The 18,388-nt window shown below is 61.4% G+C and overlaps 1 protein-coding gene across 5 annotated transcripts in view; it reads right to left on the reverse strand.

Annotated features, from left to right (window-relative positions):
- MACROD1 (mono-ADP ribosylhydrolase 1) overlaps positions 1 to 17,345 on the reverse strand; it is a 128,544-nt gene extending 111,199 nt beyond the window's left edge. For 4 of the 5 annotated variants that reach the window (XM_081099770.1, XM_081099767.1, XM_081099769.1 and 1 more), the window contains exons 1-3: positions 16,929 to 17,345; positions 7,172 to 7,273; positions 6,471 to 6,587 (exon numbers count right to left, since the gene is read on the reverse strand). In XM_081099770.1, coding sequence (XP_080955896.1) covers positions 6,471 to 6,587; positions 7,172 to 7,273; positions 16,929 to 17,199 — 490 coding nt within the window. In that variant the 5' untranslated portion in view covers positions 17,200 to 17,345. Of the gene's footprint in view, positions 1 to 4,096; positions 4,746 to 6,470; positions 6,588 to 7,171; positions 7,274 to 16,928 lie in introns of those variants that run through there. The other variant, XM_081099771.1, reaches the window with a different exon arrangement.
- Between the last annotated feature and the right edge of the window lie 1,043 nt (positions 17,346 to 18,388).

Here is an 18,388-nt window from a genome sequence, read left to right on the forward strand (position 1 = left end):
CAGGGCCCTAAGAGGTGTTCCCTGACCACGGTCTGTCCTGATGGGAGAAAAGGCCAAGGAGAAAGAGCCAGTGCAGGGACTCCGGAAGGCCCTGAGCAGGTCACCGTCCCTCTCTGAGACTGCGGACGCCTGGGGGGCAGACACCGTGTCACCAAGCCCCGTGTCCCTGAGCCGCACACCTCACACACGCGTCCACCTCTGTCCTCATCTGTAAGAAGCATTGGCTCTTCCAGCCCTGACTTCTGTGACCCCCAAGGGGGCGTGGGGTGGAGTCTGGGCGGGGGCAAGAGGAGGGGCCCAGAGGAGTCACTGGCTCCCCAGCCCCTCCCACCATCTGACAGACTCTCAAAGGCCTCGATCTCTCCTCCATTCAACAAACGTCTATTGAGACCCAAGCTGAGGGTCATGGGCCCAGGGCACAGGCCCCCTCACCTCCCTGTGGAAGGACAGGAAGGCCTTGGCTGATGGGAGGCTCCGCAGAAGACCTGGGGATGGAGGAGCCTCCAGGGTCCGCGAGTCCCACCCACCCGCCAAAGCTCGGCTCTGAGGGCCAGGCCCTGTGAGAGCTCAGGGGATCTCAATAATTCAGGAGGAATCCATCATTTATGAATTTACGTAACCGCTTCCCGACCTTGTGGAAACCAGCCGCCCTCCGCCAGCAGCGGTGCAGGTGAGGCCTGGCCACCTTCTAATGTGGGGAGGGGCCTCCTGCCCCCAGGCCTCCCGGGTGGCTTTCCGGATGGACTGTACCCCTCCCCCCTCGCTGGGACCACAGGGAGCCTCTGCAGAAGCAAACCTGGTCCTATCGGCAAGCCCCAAAGGGGAGGGTTAGATTCCTGGCTGTGCCTTTTACCAGCGCGATGGTTCTGTGCGTGCCTCAGTCTCCTCATCTGTAAAATGGGGAAAGTGAGGCGACATGTGCGGTCTGGGGGCAGCCCCGGCCCAGAGGGGACACTCGGAAACAAGCTGCCCCAGCCCAGAAGCAGGGGCTCTCAGTGGGGCACGCTGGGGACAGGGGCTGGGACACAGCACTGCCAAGCAGGCTGTATGGGTGGGAGCCACTGCAAGGCCTCGAGAGACCAACGAACCTGCACCCAGATGGCGGTCCCATCTTTTCTGCACTGGCCACCTGCTGTGCCAAACGGCCCTACTTCCCCATCCCCTGCAGTGGGGTTACACCCACTCTGGGGACCAACTTTTCAACCAGAATAAAGAAGAGGTGTTCCCACCCACCCTCCAAAACAAAGGATTTCCTGGAGGCTGTGGAGTCCGGAGAGCCTCCCCTCCCAGCACCACTGCTGTTCAGCTGTATGTCCTTCAGCAAGACGCTTCATGTCTCTGAGCCTGTTTCCCCGCTGACACCGTGGGGCTGATGTAACCCCAGGAGTCCAGGAGAGGTGACCTGGGGTGTGAATACAGCCTAGACCTGGAGGGAGACCCTCAGCTCAGGACGTGCCGTAGCTCATTCCAAGGACCTCGGAGCTTCCCCAATCCCACCCACCTCACCCTCCCTGTCAGCACTCTCCTCTGCCCTTGGAGTGCCCTTGTCCAACTTCCGACTCAGCTTCCCCCTTCTTGGCTTGAGCGCCTCCTCCTCCAGGCAGGCTTCCTGCTTGCCTCCCACCCTCCACCACCTGCAGGCAGGACTCCCATCCCTCATACACATTGCTGTTCCTTGCCATTCACATGTCCTATCCCAAATTTTGGACTAGAGGTTGTGTCTCCTGTAGCCCAGGGCCTTCCCTAGTGCCTGGTACACAACAGGCCCACCACACACATCTGCCGAACGAAGGAAAGGTCATACGTGAGTTCAAATTCCAAGCCGAGGTGTTATCTCTTCTTCTGAGCCTTGGTCTGGCACCGAAAATGGGGCTCATAGTCCCGCCTGCCTTACAGATGCCTCGGATGGGCACTGAGGGGTCAGCACCAAGGAAGGGCCAGCCCGCACCCTGTGCTCCCCAGGGGACAGGGCCCAGCAAGATCCACAGCTGCCCACAGGTTCCCACCCGCCCCCGCGCTCCCTGCCCGCTGCGGAGAGGTTGCCGCTGGCGGTGGAGGCGAGCCTCAGCAAACACATTTAAATCTGAAGTGACAGATAAAGCGATTTACGGCGACAGTTTAGCGTCAGATCGCTTCCCACAAGGCAGTCGGCGTCCCCGGGCCCTGCTTGCTAGTCCATCAAGGCGGTCTCTAAATCACTGACTCCGAGCGGTGGCCCAGGGACAGCGCGGGGGCCGGGCTCCTGGGGGCCCTGCCGGCCGCAGCGGGATGAGGCGGGAGTTTGGCTGACTTGGGCTGCAGGAGGGCACGACGCGCTGGCAGACCACAAATCAAAGCCCCAGGACTTCAGGCAACAGAGCGCCACTTCACGCCTTATGTTAAATAAATAAGCGGCTTACAACTCCCAGGGAGGCCAGCGTGTCGCTGTGAGGCATGGCTGCCCCGGCCTGCACGCCGGCCCACGGCCGGCCCCTCCACGGCCTCCCTGACCCGCCTCCCCTCCTGCCACCTCCCGGCAGAATTAATGGGTCCCTGCGCGTGGGGACACTCTGCGTAGCCCTTGTCTCCAGCACTCTGTCACATTATATCCTACTTAGTCGCTCTGGCTCTTGACTTCCCCTCAATAATATCCTGAGGGCTCCCCATGTGCCAGGCGTGGGGCCCAGCACGGGACCAGCCTGAGCTCATATCATCCTCACGCCACCGGCATGAGCCAATGATGACCCATTTTTCAGATGAGGAAACAGAGGCTCTGACGGACGGGCCTGGGCGCCGGCGTCGCCGCCAGCAGGAACGCTGAGATTCGGACCCCTCCTGGCCTCTGTGCCATGGGCCCGACTCACTGGCCGGGGACACCTTCGAAGTGAAAGGTTCTTTCTGTCTTTGCACAAAGCACCGCCTTCATCCCTGCTCTGTCCTGTTATGCCTGAGGCCGGGGCCAGGAGCCCGCCCATGGAGACGACCCGGTTAAGGTCATGCCCTCCTCCCCCAAGACACACACTCCAGAAGCCGGGACACCCCCGGGGTGGAGACCCCAGAACTGGAAGAGATGCCAGGCATGGTTCTCCCCAGACACAGCCTGGAGGTCGCAGGCCAGACACTGCCCCCCAGAATCTCTGCTCCAGAACGGGGGCCTGCAGGGACTCCCTGGCTTGTCTTGCCAGCATGGCAGCCCAATTTAATTAAGATGGATGCTGCGTGCCCCCGTGGGCAGGAGCCGTGGCTGGCACAGATGGCAGGAGCCTAAGGCTCTCCAAGCTGCTAGAGAGCGTGGGAGGCCGTGGCCAGCGGGCTGAGGAGGGTCCCGGGATGTCTGCACTGGGTCTGGGGACTTGGGGGATTTGGTCCTGCCCCTGTGGCCTCGAGCCCTGCCCTCCACCGGCCAGGCAGCCCCCCTTCTACTCTCTGCCCCAGCAACCCCTCCATGTAGCATACCTCACACACCACACACTCACACACACACACGCCAATCACATCTCAAATACCGCCGAGCGGGGTAAAAGGCAATCCTGGGCTGCCAGTGCCAGGGGACCCATTCAGAAACAGAAGGTGATTTTCCGAAGTCCTGAGAGAGGCCGGGGCGGGGTCACTCTGTGGGGCAGGGAGGAGTGAGGTACACAGGCAGGGAGGGCGCCTGGCTCCTGCCCTCTCCAAGGATTCCCCAGGGTTTTCCCAAGAGCTGGGGAAATATCCCCCCCCAAGGCTCTTCAGCATGGAAGGGATTTGGGGGGCCCCAACCACCCTTTCTTTCATAGGCCCTTCCCAACTCCCCATGCCTCCCGCTCTACGGTCCCTGCAACTGGAGCAAAGCCCAGGCAGCGATGGCACCTTCCCCATCCCCCATTCTGACCACGGGGACAAAAAGAGACACCCCCGCAAACCCAGAAGCTCTGCTACTGACCTTGAGCCCCAGCCCCGTCCCAACCCCGCCAGTCCCCAGGGGGTACTGACCCCCATGAAGCCAACATCGCCCTTGGCTTCAACACCAAAAATGTGAACATCTCCACCCCTGGAAAATCGCTCGCTCCCTTTCCCCATTGTGGTGGCTCCACAGTCCGGCGCTGAGAAGCAATTATTCACGGCTAATGATTATAATCAAGTCAAATAGAATTTAATGGACACGCATTCTCTTCCTGCTTGAAACTTTACATATGAATTAAGCACATATGGGTTCCACGAGGCACAGACTAGATTTATGCGGCCCGGAAAAGCCCCTCCATGCCGCGGCTTTTTATTCCGCTAATAAACAGGCTGATTTACGGGCGGTGCTGGGCGTGGGGACTGTGATCTCTGCCGCCCCCTGGTGGTGGGCAGTGGCGGCCTCAGCCAAGATAGTAGGGCCCCAGGGATGAGGCCCATGCCAAGACCTCCTAGGACCCTGAGGTCTCAGCAGCGCCAAGGCCACCCAAACACCAGGGCTGGCCAAACACCTGGACGGATGGCCTGGACGGGTGCAAGCTGTGTGTGGACTCCCTGAGTCCAAGGGCCAGCCTCAGCCATGCCCTGGGGCTCCAGGCAGGTTCTGGTTCTCCCTGCCGTGAGACTCTTTCTAGAAATAAGGAGATCCCAGGAGAACTCGCCAAGCGGTGCTGGGTAAACTGCGGCCAGCAGAGGGAGGAGAACGCTGCTCATCTGTGGGAGGCACCCAGCACCCCTTCTCACCGCCGGGGCAGGGCCGACGCCAGAGGAACGACGTGGCATCGACAGCAGCGGCAGGTGCTGAGGCTCCCGGTTCATGCCAGGCACTGCGTGTGCACCACAGCTCGTGAGCATCAGCTCCTCACGCCCCCCAACACCCCACAGCGGGGTTTCCTGCCACCCCCGCCATGCAGAGGAGGAAGCAGGAGCCCAGGCAGGTTCGGAGGAAAGGGGAGAGGTGTGCAAACGCTGCCGCCCCAGCCCGGTGCACTCGGATGCAGCCAGGACCGAAGTGCTCTCTGAGTGCGCGAGAGGCTGCCAGAGCCGCTGCTCTCGGAGGCTGGCAGGCACAGGGCACTCAGGAAGGGCCATTAATCACTCCGCAGCCCTCCGGAGCCCCGCTCCATCTGCATCCCGACGCCCTGCCTGGGTCCTCCCACCCTCCCTCCTGGCCCCCCAACCACCCACTCAGCCGCTAAGGAGCTGATAAGATGCCCCACTTTCCCCTCCGGCCATTCTGCTGCTCAGCATGGAAAGTGCCAGCAGGGTGCCTCCCACACCCTGGCCAGCGACTGAAAGGGGGGGGCACTGGGCAGGGCAGCCTCATGGGCCTGTGGGACTGTCCCCTCAGCCACAGCCCCAGGGCGTGGTCCTCCTGCCCTCAGCCAACCCCTCCTGGGTCGAGGCAGCAAGAACGCCCTTCTCCTCGGGGCTGCCGTGACATCTGCCGGCCCAGCTTGGCGAGTCTTAGCTCCATGGCTCCCCAGATGGACTCACAGACCTCGTGGCCACCCTAGGGGCCCAGGGAAATGAGCCAAAACAGCAAAAGGAACTCGGAGGTGACCCAGGCAGCTGCTACTCGGAGTCAGAACTCGGGTGCCTCGTCACCTGTGTACCGAGACCGGCAACGTGGGGGCAGGAGCACCGTGGGACTGCACGGTCCTGCCGACATCAAGAGGGGGTCACACAGACCGAGGCCGCTGCCAGAAATGCAACCCGGACCACAAACGAGCAGGCCCCGGGCAGCCCTGTCACTTAGCCAGTCAGCACCGGCACGACCACGCCCCAGAATCCTTCGACGACCCCACTCCCTGGCCAGCCCTGGCGTCAGACACAAGCCCAAGGGTGAGAGGAAGACTGCAGGGTTTCCCTGTGAGTCTGTCCAGGTCCCCAAACCTTGCTCTCAGAAAGGGGCTCCCTGCTGTGACGTCCTGCGAGCAAGGGAGTGAGGGGTGGGTGAACCACCCGCACATCTGGACGTGACCGCCCCTTGACACCTGCTCTGACCTTGGCCAGACAGCCACTGCCTGGGAGAGCAGCCACCTTCCTCCCCCCTCTAGGGGGACAGAGAGCAGACTCCCCGACTCATCACAATAAACTGCCAAGCCAGCAAGTCACCACGGGAAGCTGAGCCTGGGGCACCGGGCCTCCGCCCCCGCCCTTCCTCTGTGAGCTCCCCGCCTGCTCCAGCTCTGACAGTGAGGGGCGGGCGGCGGAGGAAGGAAGCGGTGGTCAGGGCATCCGCCTTCCTGGAAGGGTGGCCCGCAGCCCGGCGCGATTCCAGCCAGGCTCTCTCTTCCCGGCCGCTAATGGGTCTCCGAGCCGTGAGGCAGCGCAGCCAAGGCGCCCCTGACACAGAGGTCAGGGTTTCAAGGGAACAGGCATCCACTCAGCCGACACTCCGGGCTCCCGTGGCGCCAGCGGGCCCTCTCCTCCGGCCACCCGGGCCTCGCTGGAGCCCGGTGGTGTCCCCGTGCGGGGCACGGCAGACCAGAGCGAAGGTGACCGGCCGCCAGGTCTCTGGCTCGGGCCAGCCAGGAGCCTCCACTCACCGGCGTTGACGATGGCGTCCACCTCCAGCTTGGTGATGTCGCCGCGGAACAGGGAGATCTTCTCGTTGAGGTGCTTGTCCTTTTTGTACTTGGGCTCCTCCACCTTCACGGTCAAGCCTGGAACAAGCAGAGGCTGAGAGAGCCGGTCACTGCAGAGTGGCCCCCAGTGCCCACAGGCTGGGCGCCCGAACAGCGCCCTCCACCTCCAGAGGCAGCTGGCCCGGGGGGGACTGAAATTCCGGGTGACGGCAGCCCACAACTAAGCGCCTACTATGTGCAGCACACATCCAGTCTTGAATCTTTATAGCAATGTTGTGCAGTATTGGCAGCACCCTCCCCATTTCACAGACGTGGAATTGAGGCCTGGGTGGGTTAAGTGACTTGCCCAGGTGACCAGTTACCAGGGCTACACTGTGCGGGACCTGGGCGCTCACCAGCACGCACCCCGCAAGCCACGCCACCGCAGCCACAAATCCTGGCTCAACAGCCAGGTGATGGTGGGTCTGGGCACAGCCTCCTAAGGATGTCATGGGGATAAAAACCAAACCCGCCTCAGGCTGTGCTACTAATTAAATGAGGTGGCGCATGCACAGTGCCCCGCACACAGCAAGCACTCAGCACCCGCTGCTGCCACTCTTCCTGGCCTCGTCCGGAAGATTCTCCCGAGGTGTGGTCGCAGGGGCCACCCCCGGCAGGCCTACCTTTCGCCGTCTCCTTCCAGGTGGGGACCTTCTTCAGCCTGATGAAGTCCTGGCAGAAGTAGTGCTCCTCCCGCTGCTTGTCACTCAGGCCCTTCAGAAACGCTGCGGGGCGGGGCGGGGCGGGCAGGAAGGACAGTCAAGGCCGGCAGGTGGGTGGCAGACAGGGGGCTTCCCCACCCCCAGCCCCACCCCCACGGTCTGGGGACTCTCGCCACGTCCAGGATGAAAACCAGCCCTGGGAGTCCATTCTTCCCAGAGGCTCCACCTGGGTGTTCGGGTCTGGAGGCCCCTGGAACACCTGCCCTGCCCTCTTTGTTCAGGAGGGGAAACTGAGGCCCCGGGAGGCCGAGCACATCCCTCCCGCCCCACAGACCAGAGTTCAGAAACCAACGCGGCCACTTTCCAGCTGCGCCCACAGCTCTAGGCCCCTCATTTCCTCATGTACACAGTGGGGATTAAGACACCTCTTGCAGAGTAATTTCAAGCTTACACATGCTCAGGCCAAGCAGGTGGGTGACAATGAATCAATTATATTATCAGTCAGTTACATCATCCATTGATTACATTATCAGTCCATTATATGATCAATCAGTTACATGATCAATCAGTTACATCATCAGTGGGTCACATTACCAATCAGTTACATGATCCATCAGACATCATCATTGTCATTGTGTGTAGGCTCAGGACACCGGCAGCCAAGACAGCCTTCCTCCTCAAAGAGCCACAGAGCCAAGCAGCCTGCTGCCCGTTACAGCAGCCCCCCAGCACCGGCTGAGAGCTCCCCGCACCCCACAGGTGTCTGCTGGGTGGCCCAGGCCAGCTCCCCTGCGGCGGCACCAGGCAGAGGAGCCCAGAGTACCCCTCAGAAGCAGCCGGCTCTCCTGAGCCCTGGTCCAGGCTCGTGGCTTGTGAGCTCCCCCTGCTGGCCTGAGGCCACACGGTACCCAGGTGCTCAGCCCAGCCTCACTGCCCTGACCACACACTCCCCAGCGGGAGCAGTCTCCCCTGACCATGGGGAGGTTGGGGGACAATAACCAGCAAAGGTCACAGACAAGGGACTCAAAAAGCACCAGAAAGTGTGCAGAGGTGGGAGGGCCTTAGAGCAGTGGTTCTCAACCTTGGCTGCACATTAGAATCACCTGGGAATCTTTTTTAAATCCTGATTTCTGGGCCTCATCCTCCGGAAATGAACCACTGCCTTCGAGGAAGTGGTGGGATAGAAGGGGGTGCCCCCCGGAGCCTTCTGGGGAGATGGCTGCAAGGGGCAGGTATTCAAGACAGGTTGGCCCCTGGGTGCCCTTTTCCTGCTAAAGTCACTAGGCGCCTCCAAGCCTCGGCTCCTCACGGACGCAGGCCCCCCGTCGTGGCCCGGCTCAACTCTAAGGCGGGGCGATTATAAAAGGCTCATAGCACCCGTGGCTCAAACCAGAACCCCACTTTCTGGCAGCCACGCCCCACCCTTCCACAGACACCTACGAAGTGCCGGTCCTGAACCTGGTGCTGGGGATACAACAGCCAAGGCAGACCTGGCCCTGGCCCTGGAGAACCCACAGTCCAGCCCAGCAGACAGGCCGACCAGGCTCAGCACCAGCAAGCTGTCCAGGTGGGCGGGGAAGGCGCTGGGGGCTGGCACAGGGACCCGGACCCAGCCCAGGGGACCTGGGAGACTCCGAGGAGAGGGAGGCGGCCAGGACGGGAAAGGGTTCCCGGGCAGGAGCAGCATGTTCAGGGGCGTGGGCTTGATCCCCAATGTGGGGCGTGCAGGAGGTTCTCTCTCATCATTGATGTTTCTATCTCGCCCTCTCCCTTCCTCTCTAGGAAATCAATAAAAATATTTTTAAAAAATAGATAAATAAACCAGTGGTTCTCAACCTGTGGGTCAAGACCCCTTTGGGGGGTCGAAGGACCCTTTCACAGGGGTCGCCTAAGACCATCGGAAAACACATACATAATTACATGTTGTTTTTGTGATTAATCACTATGCTTTCATTATGTTTAATTTGTAACAATGAAATTGGGGGTCACCACAACATGAGGAACTGTATGAAAGGGTCGCGGCATTAGGAAGGTTGAGAACCACAGAAATAAACTCTTGACCTCCCCCTGGTGGCCTGTCCTCCCGCCCATCCAGGTGCGGCTTCAGAAGGGGGTGCCCTCTTCCATCTCCCCTCTCCCAAGCCTCCCCCACTCGTCCTCCAGCCATCAGGTGCTGCCTCCTCCTCCCACCAAGCAGCAAGCCCCCTCCCCCCACCCCCCGCCCCCGCCCACACCCCGTCCTCCCTTTCAGTCACTGGGCGTGAAGGCCACCGGCTCACCTTCCCACCTTCCGGAGGACTAGCTCCGGCAGCTCCCCCTCCACACCCTCTGCTGGTCCATCTTTTAAAACAAAGCCCTCCCTCGACCCCACATTCCACGCCCCGCAGCTGTGGCCTCGTTTCTCTGCCCCCCTCCTCCACTGTCTACACTCCCTCCCTCCCATGCTCCTCCAACCAGGACGGCCTGGCCCCACCTCTCCATCAAGGCCAAGGTCAGAGGCACCACGGGCCACAGGGCCCAGAGCAGTGGCCCGTCCTGTCCTCCCTTGTTCACTAGGCACCTCCAGCCCCTTCGTCCCCATCAGGAAGCCCCTCCCCTGGACCCCGCCTGGCTCGCCGGCCGCCTTCTCAGGACCTTCTCCCTCCTCCTTCATCCACACCCTCCCTAGTCTTCACAGCAATGCCTCGCAGTCCGACCTTCTTTACGCTCGTAATCCCAGGGCCGCACCTCCAGCCCCTCAGCATCTTCTGAGCTGTCCCCCCGAAACCAAGCCCTCTGCTCACCCTGCCAGAGCCAAGCCTCCCTCGTCGCTCCCTAGACCCCTCCAAAGCCCCCAACTCCCAGCGACTCCCCGTGTCCATGCAATCGTCGGTTCCTCACACAGCAGCCCAGGGAGCTTAGGAACATGTCGGCAGCCATCGCTCTGCTTGAAGCTCATTTCAAAATCCGCGTCCTCACCATGGCCAAGTAGAAGGCCTGCCTCTCCCCCTGACCTCCTCCGTGCGGCCCTCCCCATACAGTTCCTTCTGCCCCCTGCACCTCGGCCAGGCAGCCAAGCAGGTCACCTTTGCGCTCCTCCGCCAGCCAGGCTGTGCCCTGCCTCAGGGCCTTTGAACCGGCTGTGCCCCCGCCTGGCCTTCCTCCTCCCTGCCTACCCGCGCCCCCCCCCCCCAGCAGCCCTTCCCTGACTACCCTTCACTCCTCACTTGACCTTGGCCACACTGGATCTGTCCTGTTTACGCCGGATCCCCACCACCTGGCACAGTGCACGGGCACGTGTGAACGTCGCGGGCTGAATCAGTGAGCGAGCGAGCTGAGACCTGGAGGTGGAGGACAGGTTTTCTAAGAGAACAGTCTTCGGGCAGAGGGAACCGCACGTACCAAAGCCCTGGGGCAGGAGGGAGCCTGTGGGCGGAGAAATGGGGAGGGATCTAGATCTGCTGGGCTGGAGACAAAGGCTCCCACGAGAGGCCCGGCCAGGCCACTGCTGTGGTTCTCCTTCCTGCTTCTCGGTCCCACAGGCTTGGGCTCGCCACGCCCAGCGTCACGTTCATGGGCGGCACCCGGCCTCTCTGCGCCTCAGTTTCCTCGTCTCTAGAACAGGGACACGCCAGCCCTCCTGGAGCCTGGGCTGGCTGCGCCTGAGAAGCTGGCGGCGAAAGCGCTGTGTCAGCGGTAAAAGGCAGCACGCACCTGGGGACAAGCACTCCCGCCTGGAGGGGGTAAGACTCAAGGGAGCAAAACAAAACAAGACACAATTCGGGGGGGATTTTTTTTCAACTTGGGGCACAGTGAGTAGAGGAGCTTTTTAAATTATCTGGGTCCCCATATTTGTCATCTTGCACAACTGTGACCAAAGACATCCCCCTCTGAGGCCTTGGCACCGCCCACGTGCAGGGACTCCCAGCCAGCTGCACCCGGCGCCAGAGTGAATGCACCTGCTGTGACATGGAGACTGGACAGCAGGGACCCAGACTGAGCCCACAGGACCCGGGAGCTGAGGCCCTCTGGCCGGGGCCGGCCCCAGGCACCCGTGCAACCAGTCTGGGTGCCCGGAGGTGGCTCAGGTCCCCTAGCCAACACCATCTGGCAGATGCCAGCACCCGCCTTTACAGAAGAAGCAGAGAAGCCTTGCCCAGCCACAGGCAGGCCTGGGCAGGATGCGGCCCAGCGCTCACTCTCTCCTGCCCCATCCCCGCCCTCCCCGCTACCAATGGCCTGAGTGACCATGGCCTGCACAGCCCCTCCCCAGCCAAGTCCAAAAGACGCCCCCTCACTTTCTCAGAGACGACAGAGGAAGACAACCAGAGCTCCCAGCTCTGCCACCAGCGCTGGGCGCCAACCTTGGGGACACGTGTCAGCCTGTCCCTCTAGCCCGTGGTCCCCAAGCACGCACCCCTCGAGGCCAGCATGGGGGCACCCTGTCCTCAACCCCAGGTCTCGGCCGGGCTGATGGGAGGAGCTACACACACTGGTCTCTGACTCCTGAGGGAGAAGACACAGCGATTCTCACCCAGTGCCCTGGTCACCGCCACTTCCCGCCGGTGGCACCCAGGCCCGCCTCACGCGCCCCGGGAGAAGCGGGGCCCTTCGGCTGGACACGTGCCCCACACATTTATAACATCGTCCATTTCCTTTTGCCCGAAAGACAGATGCAGACTTAAAGCACAAGTGAGTTTTATTTTTCTGATAAGAGATGTACAACACAGGTTTTAATTTTCTTTCTGTTTTGGAGGCGAGCGTACTTCACAGCTCAGTGAGACAGGTGCTGTAGAAAGACGTTTGCAGTAAATTTTGATGGGGAGGCCTGACCCCAGACAAAGCTTCTGAGCTGGAGGAAGCAGGCTGCGCCAGAGCCATAAAGGGCAGCAGGCGAGCGGGGATTCAATGATGTGTTTTAAGAAGTCTCTGTGGCGCCCTGCAAGCCGCTGCTCAGAAAGGGGAGGGCAGGCCGGCGCGGAGGGGGCTCCTCTTCCGGAGAAGGCCAGGTGGGCAGGCTGGTAACGCCGGGCTCTGCGAACAGGGCAGCAGGGCCATTCTCACCGGGGCTCACCGCCCCCAGCAGCGGGGTCTTGTCAAAGCTCGAAGCCCCACGGGGCTTTCCTGCCCCTCGCCTCCCCCGCACCTGGGATGTGCCAAGGCGACTTCCTCCAAAGACAGAGGGGAGAAGGCCCCCCACCCCCAGGTGTGCCCGGAAAATGTCCCAGCTCAGCAGTCGAATCAGATAAACCATCCACTCTGGACGCGGCGCCACAGGTGGGACGGAGCCCCCGCCCCGCCCCGCGCACACAGGCTGGAACACGAGTGCTTTCTTGAGCCCCCGGGGAGAGGAAACGGGACTCAGGACGTGCGGGTCAAGCTCCAGCGTCTGGCCGCACGGCAGGGACAGGTGTACTCAAGCTCAGCGTCTCCGTGGCCAGAGCACAGCAGAGAGGAGACAAGCCCGGGGGGGGGGGGGGGCCCTCCTTGCACCGTGTGGGCCGCTGCGTGTACATGGTTTTGATGTCATCCCAGTGCAGCCTACAAAACCTGCAAGTCAGGTGCTGCTGGTCCTATTTCACAGATGAGGAAACTGAGGCTCGGGAAGCATGGGAGCAGGTGCTGGGGTGCCCGGTCTGATGTCACCAATGCCCGTTCTCTTTCGCACACAGCTCTGCCCCCACTGCAGTCCGGAGGCCCCTCTCCTGGAGGCTGGGCCCTCCCGTGGTGACAGTCCTCAGATGCCCTCGGTGCCTGACCTTGAGTCCCTTCACACCCAACTGCCTCCCAGCACAACTGTTCCTACAATTTTCCGAGGAACAGGCACCACCTGAGGGGAGCAGGAGGGGATTCATTTAGAGAGAGTAACCTGGCCAATGTCGTCAGATACTGCAGAGGTCTCCCCAAAAGACTGACCGTCTCCCCCTCAGGAAGACCCAGTCCGTTGCTCCTCACTTACCTAGAGGGAGAGTGGGCCCTGGAAGCGGGCAGTTCCCTTGAGGGTAGAGAAGAGGAAGCCCCAGAGCGAGGCAGAACCGGCCACCTGTCCAGAGGACGCACTGGGCCGTGCGTGGGGCTGGGCACCCTGCACGCAGACTGCAGCCCGGAACAAGCCAGGAACAGGGCTCCTTGGTGGGTCGGTCCCCCAGCGGAAGCTTGCCCAGCCGGCCCCGGGCAGAGGGCTCGGCTTCCAAAATCACCCCACCAGCTCCCCAGTTAGAGAACGTAGCCTGCTGAGCGAACCTAAGACTAGGATGTGGCTTCCACATGGCTTCCCCACAGGGACAGGGGGCTCCGTCCAGGCACGGGGTTTCCACACCTCCTGCCAGAATTCCCCACCTCGAGCCATACATCAACCTTCTGACCTATACATCAGTATCTTGTGAGTTTGGTTACTATGCACCAGGCTTTTTTAACTGCTTTTATTTGGGAAAAAAAAAATAGTTTATTGACTTTTAGAGAGAAAGGAAAGGAGGAAAGAAACATTGATATGAGAGCAAAACATTGATTGGCTGCCTCCTGCACGCCACCTACAGGGGATCGATCCGCAACCCAGGCATGTGCCCTGGGCAACCTTTTGGTACACAGGACGATGCCCAACCAACTGAGCCACACTGCCCAGGGCTGTGCACCAGTCTTTAAGAGAGGACCATCTCAGGCACAGATGGGCATTTGGAGGCCTGTGTAGGTATGTCCCCAAGAGAAGGGAGAACACATGTCCGTCAAAGACATGTACGAGGATACTCAACGCAGCTTCATTCCCAACACTGGCAACCCACATGCCCGTCAACAGGAGGACGGGACATCCACACCACGGGGCAGCACACAGCCGTGAAAAAAGAGCCAACTGCTGACACACCACTAATGAGGACGAATCGCAGATAGGAAGTCAAAGGCGCTGGCACACTGTGTGCCTCTGTGCATACGAAGGTCAAGAGACTAAACCAGCGGTTCTCAACCTTCCTAATGCCGCGACCCTTTCATACAGTTCCTCATGTTGTGGTGACCCCCAATTTCATTGTTACAAATTGAACATAATCAAAGCATAGTGATTCAACACAAAAACAATATGTAATTATATATGTGCTTTCCGATGGTCTTAGGCAACCCCTGTGAAAGGGTAGTTCGACCCCCCAAAGGAGTGGCGACCCACAGGTTGAGAACCGCTGGACTAAACGAACCGATAGAAAAGTAACTAGCTTTAACGGGTATTGATTGGAAAGCGTCTCAAAGGAACCTTCTGGGGTGATGGCAATGTTCTACCTATCGATCAGCCTGAGGGGCATGGCTGGATACGGGTATGCAGGCGCTGACGGTACACTGAAGGTCTGTGTACTCGGTCTACGTCACTGCAGCTCTGCCCCATGGGGTCTTCAAGGACCAAAGCTGGGACCCCAACCAGAGGCAGGTCCAGCTGAGGCAGCACCCCTAGTGTGGTGGTCTTAAACACAGGCCCCTAATTCTTTGATCCTCTTCCCTTCCAAAGGGGGACCCTAATTTCCCTCCCTTGGAATGTGGGCTGGACTCCAAGACTTGACCTACGCCCTGGGATAAGGCAGAAGACACGCTGCTCGACTTGGAAAACCAGGTCACCAGGAGGCACTGTGGCTTCTGGCTTCCGGCTGGGTCTCCTCTCGCTCCCCATCTTGGATCACCTGCTCTGGGGGAAGCCGGCTGCCATGTTGTAGGGACACTCAAGCAGCTCTGTGGAGGCCCCACGGTGAAGAACTGAGGCCTCTAGCCAACAGCCATTTCCTGTGAGTGAGCCACCTGGGAACGGCTCACTCCAGGCCTCAGCAAGTCGCCAGGCCTCCCGAGAACCCTGAGCCAGAACCACCCGGCTAAGCCACTCCCACGCCCTGACCATCAGAGAGGGAGACGCTTGCTGTTGAAGCCACTCACCGGTTACGCAGTAATAGGTACTAAAACACATGGAGGTCTCTGTGCTGCCATCTGACACCTGCTGGGGACCTGACACCTGGTGCTGGGGTACCTGGGACCAACTGTCCTCCTCCCAAGCCCCGGACAGGGCACTGGAGCTCAGGCAGCCCCATCTGCCGTAGTTTCTGACCTTTACCTGGCACTGTCCCATTGGATGACCAAATTCTCTACCAGTTTCCTCCCCGCAAAGTAGAAGCTCCGTGAGGACAGGGCCCATCCCTGTGTCACTCGTGGCTCCATCCCCAGCACCAAACAGTGCTGCACACAGCACTCAGTAAAAGTGGCCTGACTGAAGGAGTGGACATCCCAGCAGAGGGACAGAGACGCCGCAGGGGCCCGGGAATCCCTAGCCTGTCAGCTTCGTGAGATCTGGAAGTTTACAGGGGCACCAAGGAATGGGTGGTGGTAGGGAGCTGAATCCTAAAAACTGAGGCAGATCTGAGCCTGGTGCCCGGGCCCCTGGCCTCCCTAGCTCCTTCCTACCATCCTGGGTTACCGTTACTGTCCCCTGAGAGAGAAGCCAGGCTCCCTGTGGGACACTCCCCTGCCGGGGGTGTCTCTGCTGTCGCCTGCTGGGGGACTTTGCCAGCCCCCTGCTCCCTGCCCTGATTGGTGTTCTGGGGCCAGCGCTGAAGGCATAGATAGAAGCACTCATTGTGCTCACAGATCACAGTCAAGGGCTTTCTGCAGGCGCTTTAAGATCCCAGCGCAGGCCAAGCAATTCCTGATGAGGGTAAATCATCTCAAACTCTACCTCCAATCGGGAGAGGACGCCCTCCCTAGCCCTCCCTACACCCCCAACGGTGGCCGCCCAAGGCCTGCCTTCTCAGCCTCATTGGCCAAAGCCCCTCCACAGGCGGGCGCAGCCAATGAGCTGCGTTCCCTGCCCTTTTGAAAGGGGATCCAGCGGGGAATGGCCACCAGGGCCCAGGGAGCAGACCCTGAAGGGCAGGGGCAGCTGGCACTGGCATCTGGGCTATTTGGGGCTCCGCAGGTCAGGCTGCCTCCCTTCCTGGCTCTGTGCGGGAGGGGGGCGGGGGGGGGCAGACTCCAGCTCTGGGACTCCTGCCCGTCCTGTGGGGGTGATGTCACTGTCCTCACAGACACAATGCCCCATCTCTGCCCTGTGTCCCCAGGAATGGGGCAGGGACTGTTAACAAGTGGCAGGAGGCCAGGGATGAGAGCGAAAGGGCACCAGACCACGTGCCCAGAGAGGCAGGCCTGACAGGGGAGGAGGTGGAGGGGGTACAGGCCTGCCCTGGGAAGCCACTCCTTGGGGTTATCTGATCCCACCAGGTGGGACACCAGCCGGAGGGCGATCCCCTCAGCCCATTCCCTGCCACCTGAGGAGCCACACTATGCAAAACACCGGGAGTTCGGGAACCTGAGGTCAGCTCTGCCACCAGCTCCCAAGTGACCTTGGGCTATTCCGCTCAAGCACTGGGCCTCCGTTTCCCTCCTGCACAACGGAGCAAGGTGGTAGGTCCTGGAGGATCTCTGGGGGGACCTCTGGGGGGACCTCTGGGTGTGCCCTGTGACCCATTCTAGTGGGGTACGGCCACCTTCTTCACTCCGCTCCTGACAGGGGACCTGGACCCGGTGGAGGTGAACTGGTTTGTGGGGCTGGGAACGCGGGGGGTGGGGGGAGGCGTGGCTGGGAACGGGGGAGTCCTGACCCGGGTATAGGGGGCCTCAACTTCCACCGGTCTCAGGAGGAAGAGCTGCTGGTGGGGTGCCGTCCAGCCGCGGAAGCCCACGTGGGGCGGCCCTCGCCCGCGTCCCCTCTGCTCACACTTACATTTTGCCTCCTTCCAGTCGGTGGAGGTGTTCAGGTCCACCTTCGCCGCCATGGCCAGGGGCGCCCAAGTGCGCACCCCGACTCTCCGCCCCACCGCCGCCGCCCCCCAAGCCCCAACTCCCGCCGGGGTCCGCGCGCGGGGGCCGTAGGCACTGCTGCGGGTCCGCGTGGCCCCCGCCGAGGGGCCTGGCCAGGGGCGCGGGGCGCGGAAGAGCTGCCCCGCGGCGCGCAGCTGAGCCAGGCGGCCGGACACTCGGCTCCGCAGAGACATGAGCGGGCGGCGCGAGCGGCTCCCCGCCCACTGGGACTCCGATTACGGTGCTCGGGGGAGACTCCCCCTTATTTACTCCGGAACCGGGTGGCGCTGCCAGCACGCGGCGACCTGCACCCAGTCCGCGGGCCGCGCGGCCAGGAACCAGCCGAACCGCTGAGCACCCTGGGACTTGTAGTCCCGCCGCCGGATAGGGCCCCGCCCCCGTCTACACACGTGCGCGCCCGCCAGGGCCCCGCCCCCTCCCGGCGCCCCGCCCCTCCCGGCGCCCCGCCCCCAGTTAGGCTCTGAGTCTGGGCGGTCGCGCGGCCGCCCGCCCCTTCCTCGGGGCTGGCTCCGCGGAGGAGACTCCCGCCCTCGGCCCTCCACGCGGCTCCGACCCAACTCTGCCCGAACTCCGAGAGCTGGGCCTAGCCCCGCCATGCGGAACGTTTTGCTGCCAAGGGCCCCGGCTGGTCTCCCCGCGGGTCACCTGGGTCCCGCCCCGCACCCCATCCCGCACCCAGTCTTCGGGAGGCCCGGTCGGGCTGCCCTTGGGGAGGTGACAAGTGACGCGAACAGGTACCGGTTCCGGTTCGGCGACTTTCCCCGTGCAGACTTGCCGCCTCCTCTCCGCCCCGGGGCGGGCAGATGAGCGGCCGGGACGGAATCTAGAGCAGCCCGGGAGGCAGGGGCACAGAGTGGGATTTGAAGGTCGGAAACTTGAGGGCCAAGTGACGTTTTCCGGGGAAGAATTGGGGTGATTTTTTAAATATATATTTTTCCGAGTATTTTACAAAGACTATAAAAGATGGATTTTTAACATACTTTTATGTCTTTCTATACTAGTACTATTTGGTAAATATAATCATGAATATTTTTACAACCAGTTCCAGCTTTGCCCCCCTGGGGTACACTGGCCCCTTGCAACTTCCGGAGGTGTAACATAAACAGCATTCAGGTCGGGCTAGTTGCAGACCTGCCCCGATGCTTAGGCCTCCTACACTGAGTGTGGCAATGACCCTGGACAGGGCTGGGTCAGGGGCACACATGCCAGCCGGAGGAGGGCTGATTGGCCTTGGGAGTGAGGGCAGAGAGGGGAGATCAAAAGTCAGGGGCCTGCGTGGCGCAGTGGACAGAGCGTCAGCCTGCGGGAGGAAGAGTCCCGGTTTGATTCTCATCAGGGTGCATGCAGGAGGCAACCAATTGA

The sequence above is a fragment of the Myotis nattereri genome (assembly GCF_964212035.1).
Source record: "Myotis nattereri genome assembly, chromosome: 9".
NCBI lineage: Eukaryota > Metazoa > Chordata > Mammalia > Chiroptera > Vespertilionidae > Myotis > Myotis nattereri.